Raw genomic sequence first — 18,098 nt, forward strand, 5'->3', positions numbered from 1 at the left:
ATGGCGAGCCTCCTGAGGCGGCGTGTCGCTGCCGCCCGCCGCCTCGCCTTCTTCCCGCCGCCGGCGCGGCGCAGCAGCTGGGCTCTGCCCGCCGCCTTGCTTCGCCGCGGCGCGTTGGTGGGCGGCCGCTGGCTAGAGACGCCTGCCGCGTTCCCCGTGCGGGACCCGGCCAGCGGCGACGAGCTGGGCCGAGTGGCCGACTGCGGCGAAGCCGAGGCCAGGGCTGCCGTGCGGGTCGCGCACGAAGCCGGCGCCACTTGGGGCCGCCTTCCCGCTAAGGTGAGCGGCGGGGGAAGATGGCGCCGGCGGGGCGGTGAGCGGGGGTGGGGGGGAACCGTCCTGTGCGTGGGGACCGTCCTGTGTGCGGGGACGACGGCAGGCTTCTGTCCTTGCAGGAGAGGAGCGCCCTTATCCGCAGATGGTACGAGCTGATGATTGAAAGGAAAACAGATCTGGCGACGATCATAACGGCGGAAAACGTGAGTATGGAGGCAGGTGAAAGGAAGGCGGGCAGAGCCGCGGGTTGAAGCACGCATCTCTGAGCTCGCGTGTGTTCCTGGCCTTGAACACCTCCAGGGATGGACGGGGCATCCACAGCCTCTCTGGGCAGCTGTTCCAGCACCTCGCCACTCGCTCTGTAAAGAACTTCCCCCTGACATCCACCTAAGAGCTCGCTGTGGAAGCGCTTATCTTTTTTAGAGGGGAAAAAAAACCCAAAGAAGTGCTTTTTCCAGCGGTACCTGGCTGGAGGTACACCTGCACTGTGCTTCATGTGGTACAGTGACAACATGTAAATCCAAACCGCAGTCGTAAGGGCAGAAAGCTATTGTGTTGTATCGGTTTCATGTGTTCAGAAGGGAAAAATCATGTTAATAATGCCTTTGTCCCCTAGTAGGCTTTAAACCTAGTAGTTTAACTATTTTTTTTTCTTATTTTTGGACTGGTATTGCTTGAAATTACCAGTTAGATTCTGCAGCTTGTGCCTAATCATAGGAAAACAAAGTTACTAACTAGATTCAAAGGATGTGTGCAGATATACAGCAACAAGAACAAGCTTTGCTGAAGATCCTAGTGTTTTGTGGAGGCTTCTTTCTACTGCAGCCTCTTCAGATGGCAGGGAAGCCATCTGACAATTAATGACTGCAGTAATGATGTTTGTTAAACTGACACGCAGCCTTTTCGAGTCAAACTGATTTTAGTGCGACTTGTAAGTAGGAGTGATGTGTTATGTCTGCATTAGTGCCTGGTTTTGGATGTACCACTAAGCCAGTCTCCCAGTTGTGCTCACTTAACGTGTTTGAGTTTGCATTGCAAACCAGTCTGGAAATGCAGAGATTGGTGGTGTTTTTTTTGAATAAAGCCATTCTGGAAGATGCCGCAGCAGCTCCTCTGCTGTGTTCACAGGGTTGGAAGGGACCTCAAGGATCATGAATCTCCAACCCCCCTGTCACATGCAGGGCCACCAACCTCCTCATTTCATACCAGCCCAGGCTGCCCAGGGCCCCATCCAACCTGGCCTTGAACACCTCCAGGGACGGGGCATCCACAGCCTCTCTGGGCAGCTGTTCCAGCACCTCACCACTCTCTCTGTAAAGAACTTCCCCCTGACATCCACCTAAATCCTCCCTCCCTCAACTTAAAACCATTTCCCCATGTCCTGCAGTACCCTTTCAAAGAGTTGACTCCCCTCTTGTTTGCAGGCTCCCTTTAGGTACTGAAAGGCTGCAATGAGGTCACCCAGCAGCCTTCTTTTCTCCAGGCTGAACAAGCCCAGCTCCCTCAGCCTGTCTTTGTAGGGAGGTGCTCCAGCCTCCTGATCATCTTTGTGGGTCTCCTCTGGACCCTCTTCAACAGGTAGTGTCCATCCGACCACAAGACCACACCTGAAGGTCTGCAGAGTAATACACCCAAACACAGTGGTCCCTGACAGAAGCTTGTAAATGTTTTGCCTCCATTTGTATCTGCTTCAGAATGGCAGTAGCAGCTAACTGCAGAGTTTGTAAATAAACACAGTCTGCTATTCCATCTCCCTTGTGGAGTGCAGGTAGAAGCTAGGCACAGCTGTCAAAATGTGAGTGTGTGATGATTGTATGTATGTTGAAACTGCATAGTGATTGCTGGTGGAATAATACCAAGTCCTTTCTGGAGACTGCGAGGTATGTAATACAGGATTATAAAGCATTTTGAAAAGAATTCTGAAATTATGTCAGCTTATTTGTATTGCTTCGGTCTGCCATTTATAGTGTATTTTCAATTTGATGTAATCAAAGGGAAAACCTCTGAAAGAAGCAGAAGGGGAAGTCCTATATGCTGCCTCATTTCTGGAGTGGTTTGCAGAAGAAGCTCGCCGAGTTTATGGTGATGTCATTCCAGCATCTGCAAAAGACAGAAGAATCCTGGTTCTAAAACAGCCAGTAGGAGTGGCAGCAATTATAACCCCAGTAAGTGCAGCTGAATGTTTCAAATCATATGAAAATTTTCAGCTTAGCTTACAGCATGGGGCCTTACGGCTTCTCTTGCCTCAGGAAACACCCCTGTAAAATTTCAGTTCTACCACAGAATCACAGAATGGCCTGGGTTGGAAGGGACCCCAAAGATTATGAATCTCCAACCCCCCTGCCAAATGCAGGGCCACCAACCTCCCCATTTAATAATGAGACCTGGCTGTCCAGAGTCCCATCCAACCTGGCCTTGAACACGTCAAGGGACGGGGCATCCACAGCCTCTCTGGGCAGCTGTTCCAGCACCTAAACACTCTCATAGTAAAGAACTTCCCCCTGACATCCAACCTAAATCTTCCCTCCTTCAACTTAAAGCCGTTTCCCCTTGTCCTACTTCTTCATTGGCCAGTAGTGCTTCTTTGCCTGGGCCAAAGCAATTCATGCAGGTCTGTTTAGGCTGCCATGTAAGCACAGAAAACAACTGCTACTATTGCTGCAACAACTGGAGCAATATTTCCCTAAGTTTGATTGTTCTTTTCTCTCATCCTAGTGGAATTTCCCCAGTGCTATGATTACCCGGAAGGTTGGTGCAGCTTTGGCAGCTGGCTGTACAGTGGTAGTGAAACCTGCAGAGGACACACCTTTATCAGCATTAGCTCTTGGAGAGGTGAGCTTTTATGCTAAGCTGTAGGTTAATGATGGACTGAAGCTACACGACAGAACTTAGAAATGGGATTTGTGGATAACTCGAGCCAATTTCATACATGAAGACAAGTTGGCTGAACTGATACAGAAGTTTTATTTCATTAGATGTCTTTGAAGTTGTTTCTAGTACAGTCTAGACCCTCAAAGTGGATCTGGCCACCGAAGCATGGGAAACGTTTTTGTATCTTTTCTTTGGTTACTTTGAATGACAGCCTGCTTAATCAGGGGTGAAGCTGCACTCAAGACACTATGGCATCTGAGAGTTGTGGTGTGCACCTTGTGCTTCTTTTGACTGGAAACCAATTTCTTTAGAACAGTAAACATTAAATTACATATTCCTCATACAAACTTCACTGATATTGCAATTTCTCTTTCCTTTGTTGCAGCTTGCAAACCAGGCTGGAATTCCAGCAGGAGTGTATAATGTTGTTCCTTGTTCAAGACAGCAGGCACCAGCTGTAGGGGAAGTTCTGTGCACTGATCCATTGGTAGCCAAAATATCTTTTACGGGCTCCACTGCAACAGGAAAGGTACATAAGTGGGCAGAATATCCTTGAAGATTATTACTGTGCTTACACCAGAAAGGTAGGGGGAAATGTGTGCTTTCATATAGAGCTTTCTTTTCTGGCTGCTGTGCAGAGATTGTACACATCAGTGTGTACCTGTTGAGGTACTGCCTATTTACTTCTGTGTCAGTACTTCACAAAAAGATGCTTGTGTGCAGCTTCTGCATAATTGCTCCTTACTGAATTAGAACCTGAGCACTTCTGTGTAAAACGGTTGTGTTTCATATACTGTGACAGCACACTAATATGAACACTGAAATAGAATTTCAAAGGTGCTGCTTGGGAATGGCTTCTGTAGTTGAAAGAAAGCATTTGTTTCAACTTCAGCCTCCTGTCAGCTTTACTGCATAAACAGACTTACTAATCAGTCCCCAATGAGATCAGTAAAACTGTAGATATGGCTAAAGATAGAAGAATTCTATGCGATGGCTGTCTGTGGAATGAAGAGAAGGCCTGATACCTAAAGCAAGTCTTAATACCAAATACTGGCACATATTAGAAAACTGCTGTGAGTTATCAAGATTTTTTGTTACAAAAAAAAAGAAATGAACAAGCAAACAAGTGACAGTGTCAGCATATAGTGTCAGCCTGACCTGAGTGTGATGCAAATCCTTTCCTCTGTTATTTTCTCAGCAGAGTGTAATCTCTAAAGACTTTAATGAAGGAAATTATTCCTTGTATTTGTGATGGGAGAAAACAGATGGTGTAGCATAATGCAGAAGATGCAGATTTACTCCCTGCTGGAGTTAGTTTCTCAGTGCCTTCCATCTGTAAGCTCTGTGGTCCCTTAGTTTTGCATCTAGTAGAATTAGAAATTTCTATGTTTCCTCAGATACTGCTGAAACATGCAGCTGGCACTGTGAAGAGAGTTTCCATGGAGCTTGGAGGGCATGCTCCTTTTATAGTGTTTGACAGTGCTGATGTGGACCGTGCTGTAGCAGGAGCCCTTGCTTCTAAGTACAGAAACTCGGGGCAGGTAAGAGTCCTTGTTTCTGGGAATAGAAGAGCTGTAAACAAAATATTTTGTTGTTCAGAGAAAGATGCTAGGGCCACACGTGGCTGTGGGCGCTTAGACCAGCTATCATGCAGCAAGGCTGAATAACAAAAAAAAAATTACATCGACATAGTTTGGTATATATAGAAGATAGTTGTTACTTTTGAAAGGCTGTAGTAATCAAAGAAGGATTCAGTCAGAGCATAGGGGATGGCATAAACGAGTATATCAGTAGGCAGTTGAAAGCACTTGCAAACAAACTCCAGGAGGAAAGAAAACTCAAGTTCAGTTAATGAAGAAGCTAGGAGGGAAAAAAAAAAAGATCCCACACCACCAAGTGTGAATTGAAATTCTTTTGCTCAATTCAGCATTCTCTGGTGTATGTAATTAGAATGTAATATTTCTTGCAGCTTCTGAACCCTGCTCCATCCGTATACCCATATCCACAGAAATCACAAAGCCTTTTCCCAGCACAAGCCACTTAAATCTAACAGCATGGCGTATTTTATGCAAATGTTTACAGCTGGTTGGAATTGTATCTCTTAAGAGAACAGGATGGCAACAGAAATTGGGGAACAGCTTAGGATGTTGGAGAATAGGCAGAGCACAAAGCGCTGTAGTGTCCTGTCACTGTGGCATGGTGGGCAGAAGGAATTGGTAATGAGATACAGTATAAACCACTGTTTGCTTTTCCTTTTCATGCTTGTTTTCAGACGTGTGTTTGTGCAAACCGTTTCCTGGTGCAAAGGGGGATCCATGACAAATTTGTAGAGAAGTTTGCTAAAGCCATAGAGAGCGAGCTGCGTGTCGGAAGTGGATTTGATGCAAAAACTACCCAAGGGCCACTAATTAATGAAAAAGCAGTAGAGAAGGTAAAAATAAATAACTAAAGATTTTTTTTTTTAGACATAAATTCCTTTTTTTATGATCCATAAAGTAACACAGAATTCTATTTAACTTCTTTATGGTTGTTACAAGGTATTAATGGTGTGGCTGGAAGTTTGCTATCTCCTCCAAGCTTGTGTGTAGATATAGGGAAAGAGACATGGCCAGTTAATGTGTCATTCTCTTATTTCCATTAAAGAGAAAAGAGATTCATCCTTCATGAGAAAATAAATCTTCCTAATTATTTCTCAGCTGTTCTCAGGAAGAACATTTGCTGAGATTGGATATGCTGTGAGAGTGATGAGGTGAGCCCACAATTCTGAGGCACTGTGATTGAAAACTTACTTTGAAGACATTACTTTGCCTCTGTTTGGCAGAAACTAAGCAAAATAACACACTGAGGCTAAAAGCACGAGAGCTCTGGACGCTGGAATCATTTGAAATCCTATATGCATAGTTCAGACCTTCTATTTTGAATTACTTGTGACCCCAGGAATTTTATTTTTATACTGCAGTGGTAAGTCACATTTTCCCTAACATTTCACCCTTTCTAAAGTTAAAGAAATTAGAAATTCTGATAATACTAAGAATTAGCTGGGAGACAAAGGATTTAATACTTGGCCTGCCTTCAAGTATACAAATGTGACTGAATTCTTTCCCTTTGTACCACAAAGGTATTGTGTATAGCATAGGGCCGTACACACAAGTCTGCAAGCACTGCATAGTCACATAACTGCCTTTCTATTATTTCAAGGGAGTTATTCTAGATTGAGATTTGGTTTTCTCAGTACTTTTCTTTGGATAAATTGTTACACAGGGGAAGAAAATGTCTTTGTCAGGCCTGTCTTGAAAACTTCCTTCTGTTACCTGTTTCTCTTTATGTGCTTGTGTTTGCACAGTGCCTGATGATGAATGTCAGGTGTGCTACTCAGTCCTTTCCTCACATTAGATGTTCATTTCAGTAGGTTGGATGTCTGCTAGATGGGGGACATACTCATAATTTAATTCAAGAGAAATTTTGAATAACTCTGCAAATACTTGGTGAAGGATAAACCTCTCTTCAGAGTCTTTTTAATATTATTTTTTCAGTGAAAAATGCAGTGATGATCATTTTTTAAATGCTAGCTTTGAGATTTTCGTTTTGCACACCTTAGGTAGAGAGACACATTAACGATGCAGTTTCACAAGGAGCATCTGTTGTGACTGGAGGGAAACGACACAGCTTGGGGAAGAACTTCTTTGAGCCAACCTTACTGAGTAACGTTACGACAAAAATGCTTTGCACACAAGAGGAAACGTTTGGCCCTTTAGCACCAGTTATCAAGTAAGATTCTTGGTAAAACGCAGCGATATAAAATGATGAGGTATTGTTTTGAGCAATAAGATTTGACTGACTGACTGCCAGAAGCTTTTGGAAGGCCACATAGGTCTTGTTATAAGACTCAAGTTCATCTGTGGAAACGTACTACGTCTATCCAGTTTGCTTGTTTCTCTCTTGACCTGATCTAAGCATTGCTGCACGTTCTTGAAAATGATTTTCTTTTAAATTGCATCAGCAGTTAAGCAAGGATGGTAACAGCAAAACACTCAAATTTCATGTTTTGCAGCATGAAGGCAGGAGTTTGCAATTGGTTATGTGATTTGCTAGCCCTGAGTTTTTCTGTTTGAGGATGACTTGGTTCTATTTTCTCCTTAAAATCTTCTCTGCCTCTGTCCACAGTGATTGGACAGAAGAATGCCCAGTAATCTCATAGCTGAGTGCCTGCATGGCTGGGGAGATTAGTGAGCTAACTCATGTGAAAGTAAATGTTCAACTACCAACATCTAGGGAGGATAAACCTACTTAATTGTAGTTCACATTGAAGTAAGTGGTAGAAACTTCTCCATTACTTTGAATTTAAATTAGTTTTGAAAATATATTTTAAAAAAACAAAAACACCAACAAACAAACCTGCATACTGACTTATTCCTGTTAAAGCATAGTCAGCAAAATGCTGTGTCAAGGACAGGCCTCATTTGTATTTCTTTTTTCTTTATGTTGACAGATTTGACACTGAAGCAGAAGCCATTGCTATAGCGAATGCAGCTGATGTGGGTTTAGCAGGTACACTTCTCTTTTCATATCTCTTGCAAGCTTCAGTGCTAAGGGAATATTTAATGAAGTAATAAGCATCATATCACTAAGTATCAATCTGCTGTTGTTCCTCCTGACTTTATTTTCATTTGGCATTATTCTGTGTCTGCATGGCAGGATATTTCTATTCCCGAGATCCAGCACAGATCTGGAGAGTTGCAGAGCAGCTGGAAGTTGGAATGGTTGGTGTGAATGAAGGCATAGTCTCCTCGGTTGAGAGTCCTTTTGGTGGGGTAAAGCAGTCTGGCATAGGGAGAGAAGGTTCCAAGTATGGCATTGATGAATACTTAGAAATAAAGTACGTCTGTTTTGGAGGCTTGTAGCAATCTTCAGAAAGCACAATCCCAACATCTTGCAAAAGACTGCTGTAGTTTTGAAAGCTTTCTGAACCAGAAAAATGTCATGAATGCGACTTTTACCTTCTTTAAAAATAAGCAACCCTGTCCTGTACTGAGATGTATTGACAACATGATGTGCCACATGTTTTTACATGTTTAGTACTACATGAGTACGTTGTTCTTCAGCAATGTGATCACAGTGCCCATTACCTCTGAAAGGGAGTAGGGAAGAAAAGCACGTTTATTATTCTTAGATCACCCTCGTTAGTGGGGAGAACTTGGAGATTGCTGCATTATGGAAATAGATCACCATCTGTGTCAAGGGGAAAACAGACCACCTTTTTCTACTGCCTCTGTTTGTGTAGGATGGGGGAAGCAAACTGCCTTTAAACGTCTGTGCAAGCACCAACATTTTCTAATGTGGTGATGTAACTTTCTTTTAGAAGCAGGCATGTCTTTTTTTTTTTTAAACTGTGGGATAATCTGATGCTTATGAAAGATGAGGAAGTGCTTGGCTACACCTAGGAATCTATGCAGGTGAATGAGCAGCTTTTAAGTGCATCTTAATACTGGCTGCAGAGCTGTCAGCTGTTCAGCCTCTGGGCTTCTGAGCAAAGAGCTGTAATTTGTGCCTAACAGCTGGCAAGTTTGGGATCAGGTACAGCCCTTGTTTGGTATGCATGTGAGTCTCAGTTGCTCAGAGAGGATGGCAGTGCAGGACAATGAGCTGCTGGCTCAGCGAGGAGGAGGAGGAGGAAGATGGGATGCAAAGCCGCAGGAATAACTTACAGAATGTTAAGGGGACCCTGAAGGGCCTATAGGAATGAATCCCAAATGCTGACATGAGAACGTATATAAACTCTCTTCTGTGAAAAGAATGTAACTGTCCTTTGTAGAAGGAAAGTCACTGATGTCAGTGTTCCTCAGCAACTCCAAAGAACAGGAGCAGATGGGCTTCACGCCTTGTATTTATGGTCACACAAGCAAATATCCCTTATTGAGAAAGGTATATACATTTTTTTTTAACTTGGGGAACTTGCAATCTAATAAGGATTTAAACAAAAGTAATTGTAGGCAAGACTTTTACCCACAATTCCACTATTTTAATTGACATCTTTAAAAGATGTGAGATTCCTCAGTAAGAAAGAAAAACAAAACAACATCATTTCAATGGTGTGTGTGTGTGTCCTGCCAGCTGAAGGACAAGTAAAGGACACTTGACTGCACATCAGAAACTTCCAGTGCACCAAGAATGCACATTTACAAGGGTAAGGATTGGATACTGTTATCAATTGTAGCACATTTGCTTTCTCTGAAGAACAAAAAGGGACAGCTTAATTCTACCCACATAAATTGCAAGAAAATTCTTTCTAGACAGGTTCTGAGCTTGCACTGCTGTGTGCACAGGCTGCCTGAATCTGGGGAGCATGATGTGGTGGAACAGGGAGTCTTTTGCTTCTTATTCAGCTCTGGCTGCTGATACATTTTTACTCCTTGCAAAATGTAGCTCAGCAGAACAAAGCAGTAACTTGGTGCCTGGTTACCAGTAGTACAGTGATGAAGGCACCCTTACAGATACTATACACAGGTTGGAATATCTGCCACTTCAATTGTACAGACTTAAAACATGCTTGCGCTATCAAATCAAGGTTAAACTTCTTTACTGCTGTGTGACAGTGCAATCTTGAATGTAGATGTACTTCTTGGGACACTGCAATTGGAGGATTAATTTTTTAGTCTGCTGCTCTCTTCATTGCAAAATTAGTGATCTGATGCCTTGGTGAATTTAAAACCTGGATGTAATTTCTCAGAATAGCACTGTTACAATTAATGAGTCAATGTTTACTTTTTTGTATTTTTTTTTTTTTTTAACTTTGCCTGATAACAAGCACAAACCATGATTAGGTTGTATAATGAAGTTGAAAAATACCTTTGTCTAGATTGGATTGTGGTTGGATTCCAGCACAGTATGTTTGTGTCATTGAGGTAAGCACAGAATAATCTTAAAGTTGTTTTCATAGCAAAAGCTGTGATTCTTGATACTTGAATCCTCACATTTGAGTTATGTTAATAATGTTGGTGATGTTCAGAAATTTCTGGATTTAAAACTGTGATGAAAAGACATTTTCAATTAATAAATAACTTATATGAAAGCATTGGATTTTGTGCTTTATTGCAATATTCACTGTTGAACTCATGAGCTGACAGCAGCAAGTTCTGCCCCTCAGATTTCCACAGATATTTTGTTGTGCCAAGCTTAGCACTGGAAAGAAAGACATTTCTTCACATGCAGGTGTTGTAGCAGCAAGATTAGCTGTCCCAAATTACAATGCCTTCAGTCTAAATCAAGTAGGTGAAATTACTTTGACATATCTGTATGCCATGAGTTATTCCATATGCAAATCTCCTGTGCTGAATCAAGCATTTTACTACAAGACATGGGCTTTGTGGATCAGAATGCGTTTCCCTGCTTTCGGGATGTTATCACCTGCATGATTCTCAGATTATTTTAAATAGGTTTTTAAAAACCTTATTCTCATCTGTTTCAGCAAATGATTTCTAATTTCCAGTTTCCAGGCCCAAGCTCCAGGTAGTGCTGGAAAACACAGCAAGTGAGGTGGCTCCAGGTCCTGGTAACAGCAATTAGTAGCAGTGAAGAAAGACAATTGGTGCTACTAAGATTTATTTCACGTTTGACCAATATCTAGCATTTAATTTTGTTTAGAATAGCTGGTTCTTCTTCATTCCTTGTCACCATGACCTTTGGATTTAATGAAGTGCATAAGTTAGCTCGAGTTCTGTGGCCTGTCCATTTACTTGGCAGACTTTTTTTTTTTTTTTTTAAGACATCTACCATTGATTTTATGTTTTCGTAAGCTTTGCAGAATGTAAATTGGCATGTAGTAAAACAGCTTTTATTGTTATCAGCTCATTGTCCATTCAAGTGTTACTGGGAGCTGGGCAATCCTGCAATTAAAAAGCATCTCCTCGTGACTTGGCATTGAAGTAGCTGGATCTCTGCAACTGGTGCAGATTTAAGGATAACTTTTTGTCCTTTGTCAGCCCTGCTGCTTATACGAGGCTCTATCTTAAAGCAAAAGGTTTAAAAATGATACTGAGAAGGTTGCACAGGCAATTAACCCAAGGAAAAGCGGGAAATTCTGTAAGTCGAAGTAAAACAGCTTTTCCTGCTCCCTAATATACTGAATTATGCTCCCTCCCTGCATGAGATACCTTTCTGCTTTTGTCAATAGCAAGCCAAGGGATCGGATATTGTGCTGCTTTCTTGAGTAGACTTCAGCTATGCTATACACAATGTCTCTCTTAGCCCAACTTGAGTATCAAGTCCAATACAGAAAGTACCCCACCAAGTTCCTAGAAGAAAAGACAAAATTTTATTAGTAGTTACATAAATGTCATAGTTTCAGCTCAGAAATGGTTCCAGTCACAATACACTGTCATTTTCAGTAACATCTGTTAGAATTGGATTAATTGTATCAGTAGCTCACCCATCCACCCACAGGGAGAAGTTTTTCTATACACAGACCAGCTACGTGATGTGTGGCTCATCCGCACCTGGTTCATACCTTAAGCAAAAGAAAGGTGGGTTTTCTTGTGTTTTTGTTTCTTAGTATTTTATTTCTAAGCTTTAAGGCTCCCTTGTCATGGGGAGTTCTATACTTAAAGGGTGTATGATGGTATAGGTTTTCCTTTGCTGCAGAGGTATGAGCTCAATATTCTAGTCAGGTAACTAATTCACTTCCAGCTTATCTTCCTTCTAGAGAAACGTTTTCCTTTCTCAATGGTTATAAAAATGGCTCAGAAGACCAATATTTGTCATTTCATCACTGCCATCCCAAAACTCCAGCTGACAAGAGCCTACTACCAGTATACTGAGGTACAAAACTAGTTTCATCTGACCTAAAAGAAGGATAGGAAATTTGCCCAAGGAAATTATTTCAAGACTATTAGAACTGTCGAAGGAAAGTTCAAACTCAGCATTGAGAATTTCTCTGTTTCTGACACAGCGAACTTCCTTACATGTTTGCACTTAATTTTGTTTGCCACAATTAACTAAGAAAAAAACCCACATTATATAAGCAACCACATCTGGCAGCAGAAGAAACAGGTGCTTGAAAAGGAGCTGTATGTGATAGGTCTGGCAGAGGAGATTGCTCATCTTCTGTTTACCCAGAAGGATGTAGCTGTAAGTGAATTCTGACGAATGAAACAACAATATCCTATTTTCCCCCTGCAAATAAACTCCTCTATGATTAGACTGTTCACATATATATATTTTTTGAATGAAAGGCTGAACCATGGGACAACAGATGCATTAGATGTGTATCACAGCAGACTCGCCCAGGTAAATTTCAGTTTGTACTGCAGCAGTGATTTATTATAAACACAAAGCATTATTTGCAGTATGACAACATTGAATACTTGAATCTCTTTACTGCATCAGGCAGTAATGGCAAGGAAGTTATTCTAAATATATTCCCTACTTAAAATGCAGCAGAGGCAGCCCTTTTACACAGCTAGATAACCTCTACTTGTGCATGTATCAGCCAGCATCTATAAATGTAAAACCAAGATGAAAGTGAGAATCCAGAACTTACACCAAAGCTATGATGAACTCCAAGTGCTGGCACGCTGTTTGTGTTCCAACAGAGCATCTTACCAGTGCCAAGCTGTGCATTTCTTTCCAATGGACTTAGAGCTGTACATGGCAAGCTGTACCTTAGAAGAGCAGAGAAGACTGGTGGGAAAGCCTCCATCCCTATTTCACAAGGAAGCTGCCATACGCTTTCTGTGTACAGTGGAAAGCTGTGTGGAAGTAAATGTGAGGACTGTGTACTTGCTTCAAACCCAAATGTAATTGATAATCCAAATCAGAAAGCTATCAGCAGTCCTAAATTCAGCCGTTGTGTTTATACCTTAACAGTTGGCTTTTCTTCTCTTTCATTCCACCTCACGTGCACCAGTAAAGCAGTTTTTCTAGAAACAAAAATGTGACTGAACTGAAATAAAAGCCTTGCTACACTCACTTCTTATTTCCTGACAAAACTGTGCTTGAGCAAATGATACATGTCATACCACAAATTCACAGAGCCAGAAATATTAATTTAAAATCTTGGTGCAAGTTTGTGTTAATAGCAAGCCTCGTGCTATGAATGAAGAATTACTTCTTCCGAGGGCATGGAACAATTACACCATCAGAATTAGAGCCTTCTTCAATAAACAGCTTTCAAAATGCAAATAAAATACAATGAAGATGTCAAAGTGTTACCTAGGGGGCAGCATTCTATAAGCATCTTCCACTTGGGAAGGCTTTGGGCGATAAGAAGCATTAGACCAGTTTCTTACTTGTTACAGGGAGAAATTTTCAGCCAAATCATGCAGATGATCTCACGGTGCAAAGGCTTGCCACTGATCTCAAGGTCAGCACCCACAGCAAGTGTGTGTGTGGGAGAAACAGCCCAGGGAATTCTGTAGCATTGATAAGAACAGGTTTCTGATTTGCTGTTTTACTAGAATACTTGAAAGAACCATCTGCTACCCTTCAGCACCAGGCTTGAAAAATGTAAAATAAACCCCCAAACACCCACGTGACAGACTTGACAAAATTGAAGGGTGCTGACTGCAGTGACATGTGCTAAACAGTAAGTTCACTGATAAAGGCAGGCTGCAGAGACTTAGCACAAGCAGTAATGGAAAGATGCTGTGGAAGAAAAAGCTGGAGAGCAGACAATATACAGCACAATGCTAAGGACTGGCTGAAGTTTGTCCTGTTGAGTCTTCTTACTGTAAGAAGAATGCATTCCTGTGGTATGTGAGAGGCCTGCATGTAGTATGAAGCCCTGGACCTCAGCATCTGACAGGGAAATCAAATCTACTGCAGCCAAATATTCAGCTTCCCAGTTCCTACAGAAGAAACACAAAGAAGGATTTTGGAATGGATAAAATTGGTGGCCTTCAGCTTGTGAAAATGTTACTAAAGAAAATGGAAGGAACCGTTTCATTAAAAGTTTGAACTTGTATGGGAGACTGTGACCCACTGAAAGAAAAAAAATTGTGCAGTAAGGCTGTAGCTGAAATATCAATATATATCACAAAATATATCACAAATATCAGCACAAGTAGACTGTAGTGCTTCCATCTCCATCCAAACAGATCTCCCAGGGACTAAAATACCTGTCCAGACCTTATGATGCATGGAGACCTGCTATGTGGGAGTTGCTGCAGTACATGAAGCAGTAGTGGGTAGATAGCATAGCTACACAAGTAGCTACGCTACCAGAGGAGTTCAACAGGCACAGTGTTTGGGAATGTGAGCTGGAGATTGATGCATGGTATTGTGTACCAGGCGAAGAGACAGTCCTGCCTAAAGGCAAAGCAATGTCCTACTTGTCTCTACTTGCCTGATAAAATCAGATGGAATAAATTATCCTGGAAATTACATGAAAGCACATGGAAGACAGGGAGGCGTTCAGAGACAGTCAGCATGGCAACACCAAAGGCAAAACGTGTTTGATTAATCCACTGACCTACAATGGAGCAGATATCAGAAGACAACAGAAAAGCAATTGATGTAATGTACCTAGAATTCTGTAACACCACTGACAACAGTATCTCAAAATGTTCTTGCCTCTAAACTGGAGAGATACAGGTTTGATGGACGAACTATTAGATGGATTAGGAACTGGCTGGATGACCACATCTACAGGTACAACCGACAGCTCAATGTCTGGAAACCAGAAATGTGCATTGTCTCTCAAGGGTCCATACCTCAAACAATGCTGTTCAATATCATTGTCAATGGGACTGAGTGCACCCTCAGCATTCTGCGGATTACATAAAGCTGAGTTATGCATTTGATACAAAGAATGCCAAGCAGAGAAAACTCCATGAGGTTCACATCAGGCAATTCAAGTCTGTAAAGGTGACAGTGGCCTACTTGCAAAGTGGGCCCATATGAACCTCATAATGGTGAACAAGGTCAGGTGCAAGACTCTGCACCTGGTTCAGGACATTCCCTGGTATAGTACAGACTGGGCAAAGAAGTGTTTGAGAACAGCCTTGCAGAGGATGGGGTGCTGGTGAATGACAAACTGGATATAACCCACATAAGCCCATATAAGCCCACATGGACCTAATGAAGTTCAACAAGGCCAACTCTACGGTACTGTACCTGTGTCAGGGCAATCCCAGATGTGTGCACACTGGGAGAACAACACACTGAGAGCAGCCCTGTGGAGAAGGGTGTGAGTGTCCTGGTGGACAAAAAGTGGACAAAATGTGTTGAGCCTGCCTGCGCATGCCTGCAGTCTGCAGGGCCAACTGTATCCTTCATCAAAAGAGGGGTAGCCAGCAGGGCAAAGGACGTGATTGTTCCTCTCTACTTTGCCCTTGTGAGGTCTCATCTGGAGTACTGATCCAGGTATGATGCCACCAGCACAAGAATGACACAAAGCTGTTCAAGCAAGTCCACTGTGAGACCTCGTTGTGGTCTTCCAGTACTTAAAGGAGTTTATGATCAGGAGGGAGACAGACACTTTACACAGTCTGACAGTGAAGGACAAGATGGAATGATTTTAAACTAAAAGAGAGGAGATTTACGTTAGATACTAGATGGAAAATTTTCCCTCAGAGGATGATGAGGCATTGGAACAAGTTGCCCAGAGAAGCTGTGAATGCCCCAGCCCTGGAGGTGTTCGAGGCCAGGTTGAAAGGTGTTGAATGGTGCCCTGGGCAGCCTCATCTAGGACCTAGTTTAGTGAGTTTGAAGCTTGCACATGGTAGGGAGGGTTGAAACTAGATCATTTTTAAGGTTCCTACCATCCCAAGCCATTGTACGATTCTGTAACTAATTAAATATACAAACACACTCCAAAAGGGGAAGGACGAGAAAGTAGATTCATTTTAATAAATATCCTAAAACCCATATACAGTTAAAACTTGGCTTCCAAAGAAAGCAAATCAGACAATTGATTTTCCATCTGTTGGAGGAAAGGGGAAAAACACAGAAAAAAAAACTTGAATTAACCCTTTTTAGTCCATCTCTGCCTATCCTCTACGATACCTGAGACCACACTCAGGTCTCCACAGAAATGCAGGAATGGGCACAGGTCCTCAGCATGGTACTGCTAACGATGTAGACTTCTGCTATTAAAACAAGAAGTCAAATGTATGAGACCATGCAATCATGGGAGCCTGTGTTCAACCCAACCAATCTTTTGTGTCAGAATTCTATGAAAGAGTGGAGAAAGCTCCAGAAATTCTCCACCACGCTATTCTTCGTTACAGGGGTGAGGTATGTTCTCTCTGTGCCCCTTCTGATCTGCCCCTCATGATCTCTACGCTGTTCTACCTCTCTCCATTAATGGATTTTCCACCATCAGATTACAATAAGTCACAGAATCACAGAATTGTAGGGGTTGAAAGAGACCTTTAGAGATCATCGAGTCCAACCCCTGAAAAACCAACTACCAACCAACCAACACACAAAAAAACACCAAGCAAAAAAACCAAGCCCTGTCCAAAGTGCTGCCAAGGGGAATTCTTCTGCATTACAACATACTAGCTCAGCCTAAGGCTTCCAACATGTCAGCAAAGAACCCATAGGAAAGGCTGGCATCATTGCCAGACCAGTGCCACAGATTCCTATGCCCCCACTAGTGAGGCTTTTGTACAAAAGCCAGACGTTCCACGTGTGATTTCAAGAACAGTACTGGGGACGTGGCTTTAAGCCTAGCAAACTCAAGGAAAAGCAGAAATGCCTTTGTCTTTACAAAGGTAAAGGTTTACAAAGAAGCAACCTAAGGTTGGACTTCCCTGCAGACACCACACTGAGCCACCATACACATGTAAATACAAAGAACACTGCATCCTACAACACAAAGATGTATCACATCACTTTACAGCTAAGTGCAACTAGAAAATTGTAAACTTCCTTTAAAAGCAAAGGTATTTTCAGCTGATGATTACTACACTAGAAAAGGTAGTCACAAAGCACAGTCAGAAAAACACAGTGCATTACAAATGTTCCCTCTCTGTGTTCCTGACCTAACCTGACAATGGAGCCTGCAGTAACATATTGCTCTCTACAGCAGGAATGGAAATACTGCATATTGGTTTTTGCTGTTTTAAGTCAGTTTCATAATCACATGGCTCCTCTGAGAAAAAGACAGGAGTACAGGACATCAATTTATATGTATCTCAATTACCATCTATTGTTAGTAGCATAATGACCCTGGCTAATTTTGTAGTACAATACAAGAAAAATGGCCTTCTGAATTTCAGATAAACATCAGCATGGAACATGCAGGAAACATTACGTGCTTTTCCATGTTTCTCTAGCAGTAACAATAGGAGTTAGCTGACTATATTTTCTTCTCCCTTTCTACCCACTGTTCTAGAAATTTATCCTTTCACCTGCAATTAGTTGACACTTTAGGAAGTTTTTGATTTAGAAAATCAGAGGCTAGTCAACACGTTTTAGATGCGTTGGGCCAGTGTGTTCTGTGCTTTTACCCTCGTTCAGTTATCTGTCTTTGGAGCTGTAGTTGAAGGAAACACCATTTCTGATTGATCCGTTCATAAGGGTTTTAGGATTCTCTCTTTCAATCCTTTCTCGACTGAAGATAGTGTCCTGATCACTGTCAAACTCTGATTCAGAAACCATCAGGCTGGAGTTGTGTTCTGTACTTCTGTGTTTGATGCCTACAAATTACAAACAAAACAGACAGAAACAACAAGAAGAAGCAAGCTCATTAGAAACATCTCACTTCTGACAGCTTTTGATCATCCTGTACTCTGCTGTGATAGGAAAAAACAGTTGAAAACACTCTCTGAAACTCAGCATAAAAGCCTGCATCACTTTCACCACTCATATAAAAAACTGGTCTGGGAGGTATAAAATATGGTCCGGTGGATACAGTTTTGATCTCACTGCAGCCTCAATGGTTTATGGCTAATATCTTAGTACATAGTGACCCCCTGCTAATGGCCTGAATCTGGAAATTTGTCTGTCTG

The 18,098-nt window shown here is 42.1% G+C and overlaps 2 protein-coding genes across 3 annotated transcripts in view; one reads left to right on the top strand and one right to left on the bottom strand.

Moving 5' to 3' along the window:
- Positions 1 to 8,048, top strand: ALDH5A1 (aldehyde dehydrogenase 5 family member A1; the record flags this gene model as incomplete). Its single annotated transcript, XM_079533689.1, has 10 exons — positions 1 to 279; positions 396 to 479; positions 2,271 to 2,441; positions 2,992 to 3,108; positions 3,533 to 3,676; positions 4,545 to 4,688; positions 5,420 to 5,578; positions 6,746 to 6,915; positions 7,637 to 7,695; positions 7,843 to 8,048. 10 exons carry the CDS (start codon positions 1 to 3, stop codon positions 8,046 to 8,048), a joined length of 1,533 nt encoding a protein of 510 aa, XP_079389815.1.
- A 9,559-nt stretch (positions 8,049 to 17,607) lies between these two features.
- KIAA0319 overlaps positions 17,608 to 18,098 on the bottom strand; it is a gene marked incomplete at both ends in the record, with an annotated part of 35,547 nt that continues 35,056 nt past the window's right edge. For both annotated transcript variants that reach the window (XM_079533294.1, XM_079533293.1), the window contains one exon: positions 17,608 to 17,786. In XM_079533294.1, the coding sequence (XP_079389420.1) occupies positions 17,608 to 17,786 (179 nt within the window). The remainder of the gene's footprint in view (positions 17,787 to 18,098) is intronic.

The sequence above is a fragment of the Tetrao urogallus genome (genome assembly GCF_951394365.1).
Source record: "Tetrao urogallus genome assembly, chromosome: 3".
Lineage (NCBI taxonomy): Eukaryota > Metazoa > Chordata > Aves > Galliformes > Phasianidae > Tetrao > Tetrao urogallus.